The sequence below is a fragment of the Lipotes vexillifer genome, unplaced genomic scaffold, assembly GCF_000442215.2.
Source record: "Lipotes vexillifer unplaced genomic scaffold, Lipotes_vexillifer_v1.1 scaffold149, whole genome shotgun sequence".
NCBI classification, from domain to species: domain Eukaryota; kingdom Metazoa; phylum Chordata; class Mammalia; order Artiodactyla; family Lipotidae; genus Lipotes; species Lipotes vexillifer.
In genome coordinates this window covers 2,869,511-2,888,241 of record NW_006779962.1, presented here as the reverse complement: position 1 = coordinate 2,888,241, position 18,731 = coordinate 2,869,511, and the positions used below count along the sequence as shown (strand labels likewise).

The following is an 18,731-nucleotide window of genomic DNA, read 5'->3' as shown; positions in this document are numbered from 1 at the left end:
CACGTGGAGACTAGGAAACAGGCTTGGAAACATGAAGCCGTGTGGCTCGCCTCACTCAGCTAGAAGGCCCTGATTCAGGTGACTGGAGTGCAGCCCCAGCCCTTGCACATTCTGGAGCACTGCAGCCCCAAAGCAATGGAATCAGACCACACAATGTGCATGGGGGTAGGTAGGCCGGCTCCAGCTCTGGCCAGAAAAGCCGTCAATATTAATGATCTGGCACACAGGCATCCAGCGGCCCCAGATGCTTCTTGACTACCTAGCTAGGTACAAGCTTGTAGAGGCAAGTCTAAGCGCCCTTGCTGACTGGAATCCAAACAATTATAAATCCGCCCCCACAGCACAGGAACCAGAGAGCATGTGGAATTTATGCAAATCCTTGAGTCCCCACCCCCACCCAGCCAGGCAATCTCCTTCCCAGCCTTGCTAAGCCCACAGACAGACCAGGCCTGGGAAAGACACTTCAGCCTCAGCTCTTCCACCGAGGGTGTTAATTTCATTTGCTCACACCCAGCTGTGTACAAACATGCAAATCATTAACGTTTCCATTTACCAGGCCGGTATGGCCCTGAGCAGCTGGGATTTCTGAAGGAGATAACAATTCTATTTGCAACTATGGCTGCAATTTTTAATTCCCAAGGAAACTTCCGCCCCGTGTTATATTCCCAAAAGCCAAAATGACCACTGTAAGCAACCCTTCAAGTTATTCATGAAAAAAGACCAGAAGAAACAAAGAATTCTTCTTTTTTTTTTTACATCCTTATTGGAGTATAATTGCTTTACAATGGTATGTTAGTTTCTGCTTTATAACAAAGTGAATCAGTTATACATATACATATGTTCCCATATCTCTTCCCTCTTGCGTCTCCCTCCCTCCCACCCTCCCTATCCCACCCCTCTAGGTGGTCACAAAGCACTGAGCTGATCTCCCTGTGCTATGCGGCTGCTTCCCACTAGCTATCTATTTTACGTCTGGTAGTGTATATATGTCCATGCCACTCTCTCACTTCGTCCCAGCTTACCCTTCCCCCTCCCCATATCCTCAAGTCCATTCTCTAGTAGGTCTGTGTCTTTATTCCCATCTTACCCCTAGGTTCTTCATGACATTTTTTTTTCTTAGATTCCATATATATGTGTTAGCATACGGTGTTTGTCTTGAATTCTTTTGAGAGCACTGGACGAGATAGTAGGTATATTTCAGAGCAGTTCAATTTAGCTCTAAATTGAAGGTTACCCCAGGTGCCTGGGTCAATGAATCAATAACGAAATGCCGACTGTGATTTAAGTGCCTTTTGTGAAGCAATCTTTTGCGGTGTGAACAATCATCAGTAAATTTACTTAGTCTTTGTAAATTCAGAATTGCTGTGGGACAGAGGAGGGTGCACCTGTTTTCATCCCTGGGCGCCTCTACTTTGGGCAGAGAAAGGCAAAGAAGGAACTTTTCCACCACACACCCGCCAGCACTGGTAGATACCATTTACTGAGCACCTACCATGCACCAGGAACCACGCTGCACCTTTCGTACCTCATGTATACCCGTGGTAGCACTGGAGGCCAGGCAGCACTCAGTTTGGTTACCGAGTGCACTCACAGAGGGCACCAAGTGCCATACGCTGTGCTAGTATGGAGGACAGAACAATGATCCCAAGAGACAGCCCTCAGGTTTCTGGTCAGGTACTGTAGTAAACAGACACCGCCCCCCCCCGCCCCCCCCTCCACTGGCCCTCCACCGGCCCATCCCTGTGGTGAGGGCTGGAATGCAGTCATTTGAAGGCCACTGGAGGTAAGGACAGTGGGGAAACGATCTGGGATTACAAAATTCACTTGTTCAAGGTCAGACAGAAAGTCAGGGGCAGCAGAGCTCTGGCTGGATGGACCACTCGGGATCATAGGAAGCCACTGCCTTATCCTACCTCCCATCCTATTTTTTTGGACAGGGCCTGCTAGAACTCACTATGGTAATGCAAATGACTTAAATTTATCAACCACTGCAAGCATTCATTATTGTAAAAACCAATAAAGGCAGTACCATTTCTTTCTTATGTTTTGGGTTCTGAGAGCTGTAAGAAAAACTAGAACTGTAAGAGTCAGAGAGTATAATGTTGGTTCCCTCAAAGGGTACACGTCCCACACTGTTTAAAATCATTAGAGAGACATTTCTCTATTAGGTGTAAAATGCTCTTTAGGGTGACAGCAAGCAGCAGTGAGATTCATGTTTCTCAAACTAGTATTCTGTCACCTCAGTTTTTTAACTTTCCAGGTCTACAACATGGAAACAGAAACACAAATGATCCAAAAATTTAAATGATTTCCTTTAAATGTCCCTTCAGAATTTATTCTGCATTTGACCTTCCTAATCACGACCGTCTGGCTCTGGTTAAAGTCTGCCATCGCAGGTCAACACACAGACCGGACAGAAGTCAGGGGCACGCTGGGCAGTTCCAGCTGCCTGCAGCAAATGCACACAAGGACGTGCCCCAGTTTCACTTGCCCCTAAAGCAGACAAGGATACCATGCTGCTTGCTCTAGAGCCTGGTGCCATCAGTCATCCACTGAGCTTGGACTTCGAAAAATGCACTCACATCAGGGTCACGGTGGTGGCTGGGATCCACTAAATCAGTGGTCCCCAACCTTTTTGGCACCAGGGACCGGTTTGGCGGAAGACAATTTTTCCACAGACCTGGGCGGCGGTGGGGGGTGGGGGGTGGGGGGGAATTTAAATGATTTCCTTTAAATGTCCCTTCAGAATTTATTCTGCATTTGACCTTCCTAATCACGACCGTCTGGCTCTGGTTAAAGTCTGCCATCGCAGGTCAACACACAGACCGGACAGAAGTCAGGGGCACGCTGGGCAGTTCCAGCTGCCTGCAGCAAATGCACACAAGGACGTGCCCCAGTTTCACTTGCCCCTAAAGCAGACAAGGATACCATGCTGCTTGCTCTAGAGCCTGGTGCCATCAGTCATCCACTGAGCTTGGACTTCGAAAAATGCACTCACATCAGGGTCACGGTGGTGGCTGGGATCCACTAAATCAGTGGTCCCCAACCTTTTTGGCACCAGGGACCGGTTTGGCGGAAGACAATTTTTCCACAGACCTGGGCGGCGGTGGGGGGAGGGGGGTGGGGGGGGCTGAGGCGGGATGGTTGAGGCAGTAATGTGAGCGATGCGGAGCAGATGAAGCTTCAATTGCCTACCGCTCACCTCCTGCTGTGCGGCCCAGTTCCTAACAGGCCGAGGACCCACACTGGTCCGTGGCCCAGGGGCTGGGGACCCCTGCACTAAATCATTCCTAACCATTGTTCCAAAATATAAACAACCTTTAAAGACAAAGACAAACAGACAAACTGTGAAGAATAAATAAACTCCACACCATTGTTATTGCGGATCCTTGGACTGGAGAACAAACTGCGGGTCTGGGGTCTACCCTGCTCAAACCAACAAATCCCTACGCTGGCAGAGACACAGCCCTGGTAAACGGGATCTGTGAAGACTTAGAAGTCAGGGGCAATTAACTGCTCTTCTTTTTCTCCCCAATTCACTGTGGATCCTGACACCCTACTATAAACTCCTCTCGTTTAAATTTCTGAACACAACTAAACAACACAACAAAACACAAAAGCTTTCATTTTTGTCTGTAAGCCCAGCTGCTTCCTATGGAGGTATTAAGAAGTTTTAACTCACACATTTTCTAAGGAAAACCAGAGACAACTTAAAAGTAAGTAAAATATTAAATTCCTGTTATAAAAGTGATTTGAGTTATTGGATCAATGCCAATTTTCTTCTTGGTGGCTGGAGATACCAGGCCACATGGCACTGAAAGAGGGTTGCATCCTGACCCACCGGTAAATACCCATGTCTGCTAAGATTCATTCTTCTGAAGGACAAGGTACTATGATGTAAGCAGCAACTGCTTTATTTTTTTTAATGTTTTTCTCCCCCAAATGAGTAAAGTACATGAAAGAAAATATAACAAACCTCATATATGCATAACCTGGATTCTAACAGTTGTTAAAATGATCCTGTTTTTCTTATCTGTATGTATGTGTTCATTCAGTCACCTGAACCATTTTAGAGTAAAATTATAGCCAGCATAACCCGTTAGCCCTGAATACCTCAGCAGGACAACCCCAAAAAGGACATTCTCCTACATGACTCATTACCATCACCACACGTAATAACGTAAGCAACAGTTCCCAAATATCATCTACCACGCAGTTCATACTCAAATTTCCTGAACTGTCCCCCAAATGTCTTTTATTACTGTTTTGTTCACACCAGGATTTGATCAAGGACCAGAAAGGAATACCTTTTTCAAAGTAACCTGTTGGACAAAGAATGAATGACTGATGGAAAGTCAGAGGGGCTGGAACCGAACAGTAAATTAGCATCCGACCTACTTTTCCCTATGAAGAAGAAAAAAAATTATATATAATCTGACCACAAAAGACAACTATTATTAACATTCCCATGCATTTTCTTCCAGTTTATTTTTTCTGTTCATAAACACACACCCATACATACGCTTGCGCTCAAATTGTCTTGCTACAGGTCAGGTGCTATCTCCACCCTTTTTGGCAAGTGGAGATAAAAGAGCCAACACCTGATGAAGTCCTGTGGGCACCATCTTCGGTATTCTGGTGCCTGCCGGGTCTGCGAACTGCTGGTCTGCTAGGTTAATAACAGTGAAAAGGGCAGCCGAGTGCACTGGAAGACCCAAAGGCCCTGGGGCTGCTAAACGGTCCTCCAGTTCCAGGCACACCACAGCACACTGCCGTGTGGCCCCTCTGGCTTCCTCCTCCTCAAAGCTGACGCTAACACAAGCCTGAGTGACACCAAGTAGGTTTTAACAGGTGTTGCTGTCCCGTGTCATGGACATCTAGGATGGATAAATATAAGACTTGTTTTTTTTTTAAATAGAAGGTACTTTGAACTCTTTGGAAGAAAGGCGCTATATATTTAAAAGCTATTAATGACATTCTCTAAACCAAACTGTCACAAAAGATTCAAACTCCTGGATATCAAAATTTTTACTTGGGATATCTTTTTTTTTTTTGTGGTACGTGGGCCTCTCACTGTTGTGGCCTCTCCCGCTGCGGAGCACAGGCTCCGGACGCGCAGTCTCAGCGGCCATGGCTCACGGGTCCAGCCGCTCCGCGGCATGTGGGATCCTCCCGGACCGGGACACGAACCCGTGTCCCCTGCATCGGCAGGCGGACTCTCAACCACTGCACCACCAGGGAAGCCCCTTGGGATATTTTTTAAAGCTGAAAACTTTCAACCAACGGATGTGTGCTGTACTAAATAAAAATCTCAAACTGAACTAAGTTCTCAGCCAAGCCAGGCCGTCACATTGAGATGCAAATCGCTTTATTCCTTAGGAGAACTGCCGGTTAATTTTCTTTAAAATATGCTGAACTGCAAGCATTTTCTGATGAAAGTTATTTCCCCAAGCAGTATCAGGTCTGGTTTTAAATCAAAGTTTCCCAACAGAAGGCTGCCTCCTTCCTTCTTCCTGGAGATGAAGCACAGGGCCTTCTTACCTTGTTTCCAGGGGCACAGATGGCTTCGTTTCAGGGGCTTCTGTTTTTCAATAGCATTGCCCATTCTAAAGCCAGAGGATCACAGGGCCCTTCCAAGCCCAGGTGTCTTCGTTGAACAGCGAATACCGACCAAGTCACTAGCTGGAAGGGGATTCATCTCTCAGACATCCCAATCACCCAGCGGTGAGCCCTGGTAAACCCTCACAAGAAAAACCTGAACTCTACTCTGGAAGGTCCTTGCCTCTGCCTTTCAAACTCCCTTCACTCCCAGGAAGGAAATCAGAATAAAAGGCTTGTTATCGCCCTGGCGGTGGGTCTCAGTACCGTCTATACTAGGAAGCTCTTCCTCTGCCCTCCTTTGACAATCTGTTACTCATTGGCACAGCAGCCTCAGATTAATTTCCAAACACTTTGGACACTGCTTTTCTTCGGGGGAGGAGTGGGAAATGAGATGATCAAAAAGCTGAAAGTGAAAAATAGACCAATTTGGGGGTGTGCCACAAGAAACTTTTTTTTTTTTTTTTTTTTTTTTTTGCAGTACGCGGGCCTCTCACTGTTGTGGCCTCTCCCGCTGTGGAGCACAGGCTCCGGACGCGCAGGCTCAGCAGCCATGGCTCACGGGCCCAGCCGCTCGGCGGCATGTGGGATCCTCCCGGACCGGGGCACGAACCCGTGTCCCCTGCATCGGCAGGCAGACTCTCAAGCACTGCGCCACCAGGGAAGCCCAAGAAACATTTTCACAGAGACCCTAACATCACACCTTCTTTTTAAGGTTTCTGGCCCTCAGACCAGTGTGCATCAGGTGACAAGTTCCATCAGAGAGAAAACAAGCTGACTTCATTAATCCTGTGTTTCCAAGGGAAAAACAAACAAACATCAAAATGCAAGCGCACTTTAGTTTCCAAAGAAGAAAAGACCTCAGAGGACAAGCAGCTAGGAGTTTGTAACCTCAAGCTCCAATCTTACACTCTATTTTGGAATTAATTTTTCTGGAGAAAACGTGGCACCACCTGAATTCTGAACAACAGGTTTCCTGGAAGAAAGAAGGGCATGAAATCATATGCTTTTGGGTAAAAACAAAGAAAATGGCAAGGTACGTGGAAAGATTTCATTGATTTAGATACCAGAGTTTGAGGGTTGAAAAGCTCTTAAAGAATCCCTGGAGCACATGCAGTGGGTGAGACTGGCTGCAGGACCAACCACCTGGGTTCAAATTCTGCCTCTGCCAACAGAGCACAGTTTTCTCATCGGTTAATTGGGCATAATGCCAGTAGTCCCACCTCCCCGGCTGTAACCGTTAGGAGAAAACACTGACTGAAACCGCCCAGCCCTGGCCAGGCAAAGACAGTAACAATGTGCATAAGTTATTTTACCACAGGAGATCCTGGCAAGGAACAGGGAACTAACAAGCTACCACCAACCAGAAGAATAGGGGAAAGGTCAGAAGGAGAGAAGAGACGCCAGTCCACATGTCCTACCATCCTCCCAGAATCCTCCTCGCTGGAATCCATCTTGGCTGAGTAGTTGCACGTGCCACCAGAAACGACCCTCAGTCAGAATGACTGGTCAGAGACAACCCGGAAACTCACCCCATCACCATAAACCCCGAGACTGCGAGCCACGTGGCAGAGCAGTCTTCCTGGGCTCCCTTACCCTGCTGCTCTCCGCCCCGGCGCCCCTTCCCAATAAAGTCTCTTGCTTTGTCAGCACATGTGTCTCCTCGGACAGTTCATTTCCGAGTGTTAGACAAGAGCTCACTCTCGGGCCCTGGAAGGGGTCCCCCTTCCTGCAACATAATGAGGATCAAATAAAAGGGACACTTAGGAATCCCTTGGTAAATCGTTATCACCAACACTGTTATACTCTTTGACTGTGAAACTGTATTAGCTCAGAGGGCCGATATCTGGCTTCAGACAATTTAGCCAAAGGCACATAATCCCAGTGAATTTCGTTCTATTGGGGTTGGAGGGTACAAGGTGGGAGCCAGAGTAAAATTTAAAGACAGTATTCCAAAAAAGACCCACAGAACCAAAGAAATGGAGTTTGAGAGGCACTAAATGCACTAGTGCTCCAACTGTTCAGTGTGCTCTGTTACCACTCCCAGGGCCATGGCCAGCGTGCTGCACCAGCCACTGCCCATTCTGAAGGAAACAAATAATCCCGCCAACGTATGTGCAAAACGAATGAAGCCAAATCCAAATGTCTACAAGATCTTCAGGTTTCTATTTTGATCTCCAAATACAGAAAAATCATTTTTACAAAATCACAGCCTGAGATTCCAAACTTCTTAAAGCAAGTAGCATGGGTCCGTTTCACTCCTCCAATGACAGGCAGGAAAGAGAGCAAATGCTTCAGTGAAGGCCACGGCCAGCCCCGCTTCCCTCACACTGTACGATGAACTCACCTTCCAATCAAACTGCAACCACAAACCGCAAAAGAGCAAAGGCTCGCACCCCAACCGCGCCAGAGGGGGCCGCTGAAACCTAAGAGCTGGTAAAAGATCCAATTCAAGTTCAGCACCCACCCCAACTCCATCAACAAACAACCCACCCTTTCGGTACACTCTGAAGAGACTTCAGTTTCCTTCCAAAAACCGTAACAATTTTCCTTAGGCAAGTTTGCAATGCCAGGTATTATATCTGACCTCATTCCTTCCAGAAGACATTTAGTTCAAAATATCTACAAAAGCATAATAGATCAAAAAGGCTCTACTTTTGAACCTGCATCTTAATGTCTCTTTTCACCTAAAGAAAGTTTTAACTTGTCAAATGCTCTGCACACGCCGCCGCCCAGCACCAGCAGAATACCCATGCACAGTAGGTGCTTAATAACTACTGAACAAATGGGCCGACAGATGAAGGAATAAACAAATGGATGAACAAATGAAGGCTCCCCGCCCCCCCGCAAACACACCCTACAATGTGTTAACCGGAGTTTCTTTTTTTTTAAATTATTTTTTATTTTTATTTTATTTTTGGCTGCGTTGGGTCTTCGTCGCTGTGCGTGGGCTTTCTCTAGTGGCAAGCGGGGGCTACTCTTCGTTGTGGTGCGAGGGCTTCTCATCGCGGTGGCTTCTTTTGTTGCAGAGCATGGGGTCTAGGCGCGCAGGCTTCAGTAGTTGTGGCACGCAGGCTTCAGTAGTTGTGGCTCGTGGGCTCTAGAGCGCAGGCTCAGTAGTTGTGGCACGTGGGCTCAGAAGTTGTGGCTCGCGGGCTCTAGAGTGCAGACTCAGTAGTTGTGATGCACGGGCTTAGTTGCTCCGCGGCATGTGGGATCTTCCCGGACCAGGGATCGAACCCATGTCCCCTGCATTGGCAGGCGGATTCTTAACCACTGCGCCACCAGGAAAGCCCAACCGGAGTTTCTAATCCATAAATGAACTCTCCTTCCTGCAAGCGCCAGAGGTGTGGGCCCGGCAGAGCACTGTTTCATCCACCTTCCCCGTCCCTCAGCTCAGGCAAAGTCCCCAACCTGGAGTTTCATCCATATTTTTTTTATCCCCACTCGTCTGTAAGGCCTTTGAAGTCAGGAACTGGGTTTGGGTCAGTTCCCCATGTGCCTGCGCGCACACAGAACAACAGGTCACCAGGGAAACCTGGGCTCGAGGCCGACGCTGCCATTTCTCAGCTAGGGGCTGCCACATTCTAACAGCTAATTTTCTGACGAACCTTCCAAACAAACTAGAAATTTCCTTGAGAGCAGCTCTGAAGTGAGGACCCCGTGGTTAAACTGCTTCTAGGGTAACCACGGCCTCCCAAAATGATTCTGTGTGAACTGGATGGGGGCTGGGGGTTGGGGAAGATAAATCGAATCACCTATTCTTAAGAATTCCTCCCTAATTCTCATCTCAGAAAAAGTGTCTTCCAGAGTTGTCCCCAGGGGTGAATATGCTCACCATCCAAGATGGGCAAGTGACCCATCCAGTCCACACCTTAGGGAGACAACATGGGACTCAAACAGAGGAGACAAATCAAAAGTGAAAGACCAGCAGAAGTGGGAAGCTCACTGCATGGCCAGCATCACGTGTCTCCACGTCCTGCGCAAATCCTCCGAGGGGGCTGTGGGTACATGGACTGCTTTCAATCAGACCGTGTGTTACCAAGTTACTCCTGAGGTATTACTACTGCAAGTCCCAAATCACGGACTCACAGAAGGGTAGGGCCTAAGGACACAGACTGACAAAATCATCTCCTCCTAAGAGCCTGGGGCAGGGCAGGGCAGGGCGGGGGTCAAGGCTACACACTTTGTGAGAGAGCCAGATCCAGCCCAAGAATTTTAATTCTTGGCCGGGAAACCTGCTGCCTCTTCCTCCTGGCCAGGGGGACAAGGTAGTGGAGGAGTGGCAAGTGCTGGCTCTGGAGGGGAGCTGGCCCAGTGTGAATCTGTATGTGGGCACTTCCCGTCAGGGTGACTCTGAGATAGGAAGCTCACCTCCCTGGACCTGATTTTTCCACCTCTGTAAAATATGTACTAATATGCTGCCTACTTCATAGGGCAGTCTAAACCTTAAATAAGATGTTTTAAAGGTGCTTGGCACACTTAAAGAATAGTTACCATCGCTGTTTTTTTTCTTTTTAATTTCATTATCTATGAACATCCAGCTTTAGAGACAATACATTAAAGAAAAATTATTTACTGTCACAGAGATTTTTTTTTAAATATCCCAGTAAGATCCATTGCAATATTCTGATAAATAACTCATTCCCTTAGCGCAAATAAAATAATATTTCACTTGCAAACACTTGTATCATCAGAATACTTTTTTGATTATGGAATGCAAGCGACATAAACCAAGGAGGTAACACTGTGGTTACTGAAGTTTGAAACATTCTACAGAGTCCTGTCCTCAGTGCAAGATGCAACTGGATTCAGAAGAAACCTGCGTCAGGGAGTCCTGCAAGGCGCTGCTCACTGCTCAGAAGGGGAAGGCCAGCGATCGCTGTAACGGGCACCTTCACCACCTCCTCCCCACCCCGCCCCCAGGTGTGCGGGCAGGAGATGGAAGCTGGGCTCTGGAGCCGGTGCCCAGTAGCTGACATGAAGCTCTGCGCCTGGAATTTGTGTGCTGGGAGGAAAGTCTGATGTTGGTCATTTCCCCTCCAGAGAAAAATACAACAATACAAGGAAGCACCAAGCACTGTGGGAATGTTCCAAAGTGGGAGTTCCAGCTCAGTCCAGAGTATAAACAAAGGGCAATGACCAGCCTGGAGGTCAGGCCAGCAGAGCACTGAGGCAAAAAGTCTGGGAGCCAGTCTTCTGGGTGCCCTAGTCCCTGCTTTGAAGTGACATTCCCGCCCAGCGCTGCGGAAATCACTGAAGGCGAAGGCACATCTCGAGTAATGCATCACAGGAAACACAGACCGGGGTTCTCTTACGACACACTTGCACACTCACAGATCAGTCTCAGAACGCCATGGCCTGAGTGGCCTCAGATTCATCCAACAAATGCCGACGCGGAGTTTAGGGAGAATCAGACAACATGAGCAAAGAATCACGTAGTTGCCACTGTAACCGGTGCTGAGAAGTTCCGGGAGAAGAACATGTCTAGCAGGGCAAGCTAATCTAATCTGGGAGGGCAGGGAAGGGTGAGCCTCAAAGGATGAGCAGGAGCTGACCAAGCAAATGGGTGAAAAGCGCTCTGGGCAGGAGCAGCATGTGCAAAGGCCCTGTGCAGCTGGAGGTATGAGAATGGGGGAGGTGGATGCGGGTCAGAGGCAGCAGAGCCTTAGAGGTCCAGGGTTTCATCTCATGGGCTTCAGGGGGGTGCCTAAAGTGTTGACCAAATCACGTGTGTTCATTTTTCTGGGAAGAGAAGTCCATGGCTTTCATTAAAGTCTCCAAGAGTTCCAAAAGGTTAAGATCCACAGAGCTAGTCCAACCCTCTCGTTCCAAAACAAGGAAACTGAGGTTCCTCATTCTGAGGGAAAGACATTTCCCCACGGTTTCACAGACAGCCAGAGAACCCTAATCACTGGATCCCAGTCTGGTGTTTTTCCACAGCTCGCCGCCGGCTGCCTTACTTCTGGCAGGGGTGTGTCAACAACAACAACAAAGTACTAATCCTCACTGAATATTGATACTGTATCCCACACAAGGCTACTTTGTTTCTGTCCAGGCAGGCCCAGAACTGACACTCTACAGAATGAACTGTAAAGTCTGCCAGTCCATCTTTCTTGGGGTGTGACCTAACCTGCAAAATACAGGGGGCAGAACCTCCAATTCCAAGGCACCCCCATGAGAAAGCTTCTGGGTTTTTCAGGGACCCTGGCAGATGATGCTCGTTCACTAAAGGAAGGGCAATTAAGGCAGAGTCCTCGCTGCTAAATCAGCATCCAGACTTTTAAAGAAGAAGCTGCTTATTTGTTGTTCTTTCTAAAGTCAGGACTGGGGACTTCCCTGGTGGCGCGGTGGTTACGAATCTACCTGCCGATGCAGGGGACACAGGTTCGAGCCCTGGTCCGCGAGGATTCCACATGCCACAGAGCAACTAAGCCCGTGCACCACAACTACTAAGCCTGCTCTCTGGAGCCCGCGAGCCGCAACTATTGAAGCTCACGTGCCGCAACTATTGAAGCTCACGTGCCGCAACTATTGAAGCTCACGTGCCGCAACTACTGAAGCCCACGCGCCTAGAGCCTGTGCTCTGCAACAAGAGAAGCCACCGCAATGAGAAGCCCGCACACCGCAAGGAAGAGTAGCCCCCGCTCGCCGCAACTAGAGAAAGCCCGCGTGCAGCGACGAAGACCCAACGCAGCCATACATACATACATAAAGTCAGGACTGGGCCAGGAACTAGCCTGCAGGATATGAAAGGGAGAAAGCCCACACCCTCAATTTTATTAATTCCACCTGGAATTGAGAGAAAGGAACTATTTTTTTTAAGTGAACAAAAATAGTAATTTTCTCCTCTGCCACTTATTTCATACTATTTTGAACACTCGGGGAAAAGTCTAAATATGTGTGGAGAACATTTCTTAAGCTCTTGATGCTTCCTGGAATACCCAAAGGAGGAAGTCAAGTGCCCAGACGGCCATTTGAGGCCTTTGGGTGTCCAGCCCCTGAACTATCTTTCCCCCCTCCATCTCCCACATCCCCACTCAGGGGCCTTTACTTTGGCTAAAGACTCAGTACCCTGTGTGAACCTGCTCCTGCCTGCACTGAATCCCACCTCCTTCCTCCCCAGCAAAGCAGATGAAACCTAAGAGTCAACACCCAGCAGACTCTCAATGGGCAACCATCAAGGGGGATGCACATTCTCTGCTTTGCCTGGAACATGACAGGGTCAGAAGAGGCAACGCCCTCATTGGGCAAAGGCTCCCACCACCTTCCGCTAGCCCACTAAGCCCCCAGGGTCTGTGGTCTCCTGCCCTTTACAGCACCCTACTTGCAGAGGCGGTCCTCCACCTTGACTAAGAGGCCTCTACGTGGGGCGGGGCCGGTGTGGGACTCGCAGCAGTGCCCTCTGGTTAACGCTCTCCAGGCTTTTAAAGATGCACAACCTTCACTACGAAGCTGAGCCCACACCCAAAGTGTGCTTTTATCCACTCATTCAATAAGAATTTGTGAGCTTCACCTGTGTGCCTTTTGAGCTCTGGTGAAACAGCAGCTGACAAGGAGCTTACCTCCTAATGAGAGAGATCATAAAAAAGAAGCAAATAAGTACTATATTAAAAAAAAAAAAAAAAAAAAAGCAAAGGCAGGGTTAGGGGACAGTGAGGGGGTAATGTGATGGGAGTACTACTTTGGACCCCCGTGGCTAGAGGAGGCCGCTTGGCGTGACACACGAACAGAGAGCCGAAAGGAGTTAGGGAGCAAACGCACCCCGAAAGGCAGCTCACGTTTCCCGAGACTCAGGACCTAAGTGCTTCCTGTGCGTGAACTCATAAGGACCCCACCATTGGCTCCATTTTCTCCATGAGGAAGACTTTTAAGAGGAAGAGGCGTGAGGGACTTTCCCAAGGTCACATAACCAGCAAGTGGCTTCTGACCACAGGCTCTCGGCAGCCATTAACCCCAATGCCCGGGGGGGGGGTGGCGATGAACAGGCAGAGCGAAGAGCAAGTGCAGGTTCTGAGGCAGGAGTGTGCTTGGTATCTTCCAAGAACACTCGAAGGAAAAGCTCAAAAACCCGAGCGGCTGGGACAGAGCAGCAAGGGACAGTGGTACGAGCGAGCCAGGAGCCAGAGTACAGGGTGCTACACGCAGGCCGTGGTAAGGACTTTGGATTTTATTCACAGTGTAAAGGGAAGCCACGGGACAATCCTGATCAGGCCTGATTTGATCTAATTTACGCTCTGGCTGTTGAATGAAGGAAGGAAGACTAGACAGCTGTGAGGTGAAGTGGGAACCAAGATGCCAGTTAGGCGGGCACCACGGTGGTACAGGGAGAGACAGCGGTGGCCTGGAGCCTGAGTCAGCAGAGGAGCTGGCAAGAGGGACCAGAGGCGGATATATTTGAAGTAAGCCCAAGAGGATCTGCTGATGGATCAGATACGGGCTATGAGCGAGGAGCCGGGAGGACTCCAAGATTTCTGAGCCTGAACAACTAGGTCAAAAATGGCATTATTTACCGTCATGCGCACCCAGGGAGGAGCCAGTTGGGCAGGAGGTAAGGCGGTGAACCAAGAGCCCTGGTTTAGGCACATCAAGTCTGACGCTTACAAGACATCTGAGTGGCGATGTTAAGTGGGCAATCTGCAGTTCAGGGAAGAGATGGGGTCTGGACGCATACACTTGGGAATGACTAGTATTTAGATGGCATTTAGACATGGGACTAGATTGCGTAGGAAGAGACTGGAGGACTCAGCCCTAGGATATTCCAAAATTGAGAGTCTGGAAGAGCAGAGGATACAGAAAAGGAGGGCTGAGATGGACGTGTCTACGTGCTACCAGAACACTTACACATTAAGACAATTCAGAAGAAGCTTGTAAACATTTACCACAATATTTTTGTTTTTGTTTTGTTTTGTTTTTGTTTTTATGCGGTACGCGGGCCTCTCACTGTTGTGGCCTCTCCCGTTGCGGAGCACAGGCTCCAGACCCGCAGGCTCAGCGGCCATGGTTCACGGGCCCAGCCGCTCCGCAGCATGCGGGATCCTCCCGGACCAGGGCACGAACCCGTGTCCCCTGCATCGGCAGGGGGACTCTCAACCACTGCGCCACCACGGAAGCCTTACCACAATGTTTTTAAAGTACTGACTTTAAACATAATTTAAATTTTAGAGTTCGGTTCTTGAGTCCTAGATACTTAGTTTTAAATTGTCTTGCTAATCATGACGACTAATATATCAAACCAATGAATTAGCTAATATCCCAAGGAAAAAATATACATTTAGTGTGGTATTCACCAGAGTTTTCTTCCCAGCTGCCAATCTCCTGGCCATTTTCTTGTCAGAGCTAATTAGATTGCTGTTTTTTACCTCACAAAGCTGCTGACAAAAGCAGGTACTGGCAGTAGAAGAACTGTGAACATCGTCATTCTCTTGCTGTTCACCTGTGCTTATATTACTAGAATCTTCTTCAATCTGTGGTGTCTTTGCCACTTATCCATTTAAAAAGGGTTTGTTTCAGTACCGGGCAATGGTTCAACCCAGCTCTTCCACATGCCAACTGGGCAAGTCATATAAACCTCAGTTTTCTCATCTGTAAAATGAAGCCACCTATCACCTCCCTGCAGTGCTGTTGAAGGCATTAAATATATTCAGCACAGCTCCTGGCATCAATGCGTGTAAGTTGTTTTTTATACCCCTCCTCCCCATCCAAGAGCAACTTTTCAGGTCGAATCCCTAGGAGCTTTTCCGTTCCTCTCCATACTTAACTTTAAGCAGTGATTCCAAAGGGTGCCCCCACCCCCAAACACCTACCCCACCAGGAGCATCGACATCATCTGGGAACTTGTTAGAAATGCCAATTCTCAGCCCAACTCCAGACCTACTGAAGTAGAAACCGGGGGTTGGAGCACAGCAGCCTCCAGGTGCTAAAGTCTGAGACCTACTGGAGAAGGCGGGCAGCATTCTGGGACACCCAGCAGGTCCTCAGGACAGGGACCACCTGACCCAGACAATCCTGTCATCAGTACCTGCTAATATAACAGGCTGCAAGCTGCCAATCTGTTATGAACACAAAGCTTCCTACCCTTCTGGCTGTTTTCTTTAAATATCGACTACATCACTTGAATAAAAATAAAACTTCTTACAAAAATTCAATCCCTACCCTCCTTTCTATAGCAAGAGGGAAAAGAAAATCTCTAACTTAACCCAGATTACTGTTCCTGTATAACTGTTACATAATTATATGTTTCTATATAATTATATTATATGTAATTATATTATATATGTTATATACTACACATTTATATATATAATTATTATGTAATTATGTAATTATTATTTAAATATTTTACCAATTCTCTTGACACAAACACTAAGATCCTTTCCATCCATTCCAAAGAATATGAATTTAAGATCTGGTTAATCTAATTTTTCTCATAAGGAAAACATGCTCTGGTTGTTTTATGTACACGTTTATTGTTTTTATAAACCAAACTGTCCCAGATTTTGATGCTTCCATGAGTTGAGTGATTGGAACATACGAAGTGGCAGAGTGCCCACAGGGAGAAGGGCACGAAAACCAAGTTCAGCTGGCCCTCCCATGGACTCCATGGGACTGGTCCCGCCTTGGAATAGGCCATATTTCTGAAATAGTTCTCTCACTGCAAAAGCAAGACCCTCTCCAACACAAATGTATGGAACTCAGTAGCTGTAAATGATTCCTCCCTCAGTGTTTTCCCATCCAAATCAGGACACTTTTGAGAGTGACAGGGACGGCGCTATTAATAATTATGCCAGGACAGCAGGTGTAAGCTGGGATGTGTGATCATTACCCCATCTGTCATGTCTGCATGAGCCCAGTGATCCTCAAAGTAATTTTCCTCTGGTGTCCAGACACCTAACTGTGAGGCTAGATGAGGGCTACATTTATAAGCAAAACTCTAGAGTCTGACTCTTCAATCAAAGGCTAGACCTCGCCTACAGGGGAGACCTGGACAGTCACAGTGAGCTCCACGAGAGCAGCCTGGCTCATTTATCACTGTGTCCCCAGCATCTACCTTCACGAACTAAAGACAGCAGCTGCTCAAGAAAGCAGCTGAAAGAATGAAGCAATGCTTAATGTTGTATTTCCTTGATTCTAAAATGTATACTTCTTCACAGTTTAACTTTTAAAATCAGGATATGTTGTTTTATAATCAACCCTGCTAATGTATTTTATTTTTCTTTGTTTCCTGAGAAGTGTTACTATATCACTAAAATGTCTTACATGTGTTGGTGCCAGAGTATCAAAAAACACAGCGACTGCCTATCATCGCAGATTCACGGAGATGTGTTAATGATACTCATGGGACCAGAGACCTTATTGTGACAATCTCGAGGCAACAACTCCCAAATGGAGGCACCATTCCATCTAACAGAGTTTCCTGGCCTTAAAACTGTCAGAGAAAAGCCTTGATCTTGCTTCCATAGATCGTCCTCTCTCTTCCCCTCCCCCAAGTCAGTGATATCTTCTCATGAATGTGGCCAGTAGCCTGGAATCCTGCCGAACAGTGCTAGAGTGAATGCCATCTGTGCTGTCCACCCAGAGTAAGTACCGACAATGGTACCCAGGCAGTCTCAGACGGAAGCCACTGAGAGGCTTGTGAGGGTCTTTACTAAGAGCTGACATGTGCTGAGCACTCACTGTGTGCCCGGCTACAGCACACCCAGGCTCTGGGGCTCAACTAGACTTTGAGGTCCCTGGACTTCTCTTCCACTCCTGGCAACGTTCTACTCAGACGAATAAAGGACGGGAACCAAAGGTTGCCAGAGGGCAGCACTGGACAAGTCCCCTCTGTCAGGGTCCTTGAGGAGCCCAGCACAGCTGAGAAGTGCCACATCCAGTGGGGAGGGGATCCACCCTGGCTTAAAAGCTTCCCGCCCCACAGGAGCCCATGTCTCATAATCTCACAGGCTCCCTCAAGAAGCACGCCCAGGGACTTCACTGGTGGTGCAGTGGCTAAGTGTCTGCCTGCCAATGCAGGGGACACAGGTTCGAGCCCTGGTCCGGGATGATCCCACATGTCACGGAGCAACTAAGCCCGTGCGCCGCAACTACTGAAGCCCATGCGCCTAGAGCCCACGAGCCACAACTACCAAGCCCGCGTGCCACAACTACCGAAGCCCGCACGCCTAGAGCCCACAAGCCACAACTACTGAGCCCGCGTGCCTAGAGCCCATGCTCCACAACAAGAGAAGCCACCACCACCGAAATGAGAAGCCCACGTGCCGCAATGAAGAGTAGCACCCGCCCACTGCGCAGCAAGGAAGACCCAACGCAGTCAAAAAAAAGAAGCACACCCAGTTACGAGAGCCACCGCACTCAGGGAGTCCAGGGTGTTGCGTCCCACCAAGTGTTTATCGTTCACCTAGAGGTCCTCCCAGCCCAGACGTAATTAATTAAACCAGAGGTCATTTTTTTACCATAAGCACTGCTCCCTAGTAATATACTTGGTTTATGCCATCACTTTTTAAATGTTTTAATATAACTTATTATAAGACATTTAAGATTAAATAACTATTACACAAATACTCAAAAATAATTGGTATCCACAGCATTTTTTTTTAACAAACTGTGGTAAAATATACATAAAATGTACCACCTTAACCATTTTTAAGTGTTACCACAGTTCAGCGGTAATAAGTACATTCACGCTGTTGTGCTACCACCCGGTCACAGCAGGGCAGGAGGTGAGTGGCAGGCGAGCAAACCTTCACCCGCCGGTCTCCGTCACTCACGTGACTGCCCCCGAACCATCCCTGCCCCCCACCCTGGTGGGAAAACTGGCTTCCACAAAACCTGTCCCTGGTGCCAAACAGGTTGGGGATTGCTGAGGTCACAGGACTCTTTTTGTCCTGTAAAACTGAATTTAAACATTAATTAAATGTTAAACAATAATTCCCCATTCTCCCTTCTCCCAGCCCCTGGCAACCACCATTCCACTTACTTTGTCTCTACGATTCGACTACTCTTTTGTATCTCACACAAGTGGAAGCATATACGATATTTGTCCTTTTGTGTCTGACTTCTTCCACTTAGCATAACGTCCTCAAGGTTCATCCATGTTGAAATGTGTGTCAGAGTGTCCTTCCTTTTAAGGC

At 47.9% G+C, this 18,731-nt stretch overlaps 1 protein-coding gene across 2 annotated transcripts in view; it reads right to left on the bottom strand.

Moving 5' to 3' along the window:
- Positions 1-18,731, bottom strand: part of RAPGEF1 (Rap guanine nucleotide exchange factor 1) — a 152,120-nt gene that overhangs the window by 109,313 nt on the left and 24,076 nt on the right. Inside the window, exon 1 of one of the 2 annotated variants that reach the window (XM_007453117.1) lies at positions 5,542-5,605. The exons of the other annotated variant lie outside the window; for it this stretch is intronic. Within the exon in view, the coding sequence (XP_007453179.1) occupies positions 5,542-5,605 (64 nt within the window). Of the gene's footprint in view, positions 1-5,541; positions 5,606-18,731 lie in introns of those variants that run through there. 2 annotated transcript variants of the gene reach the window in all.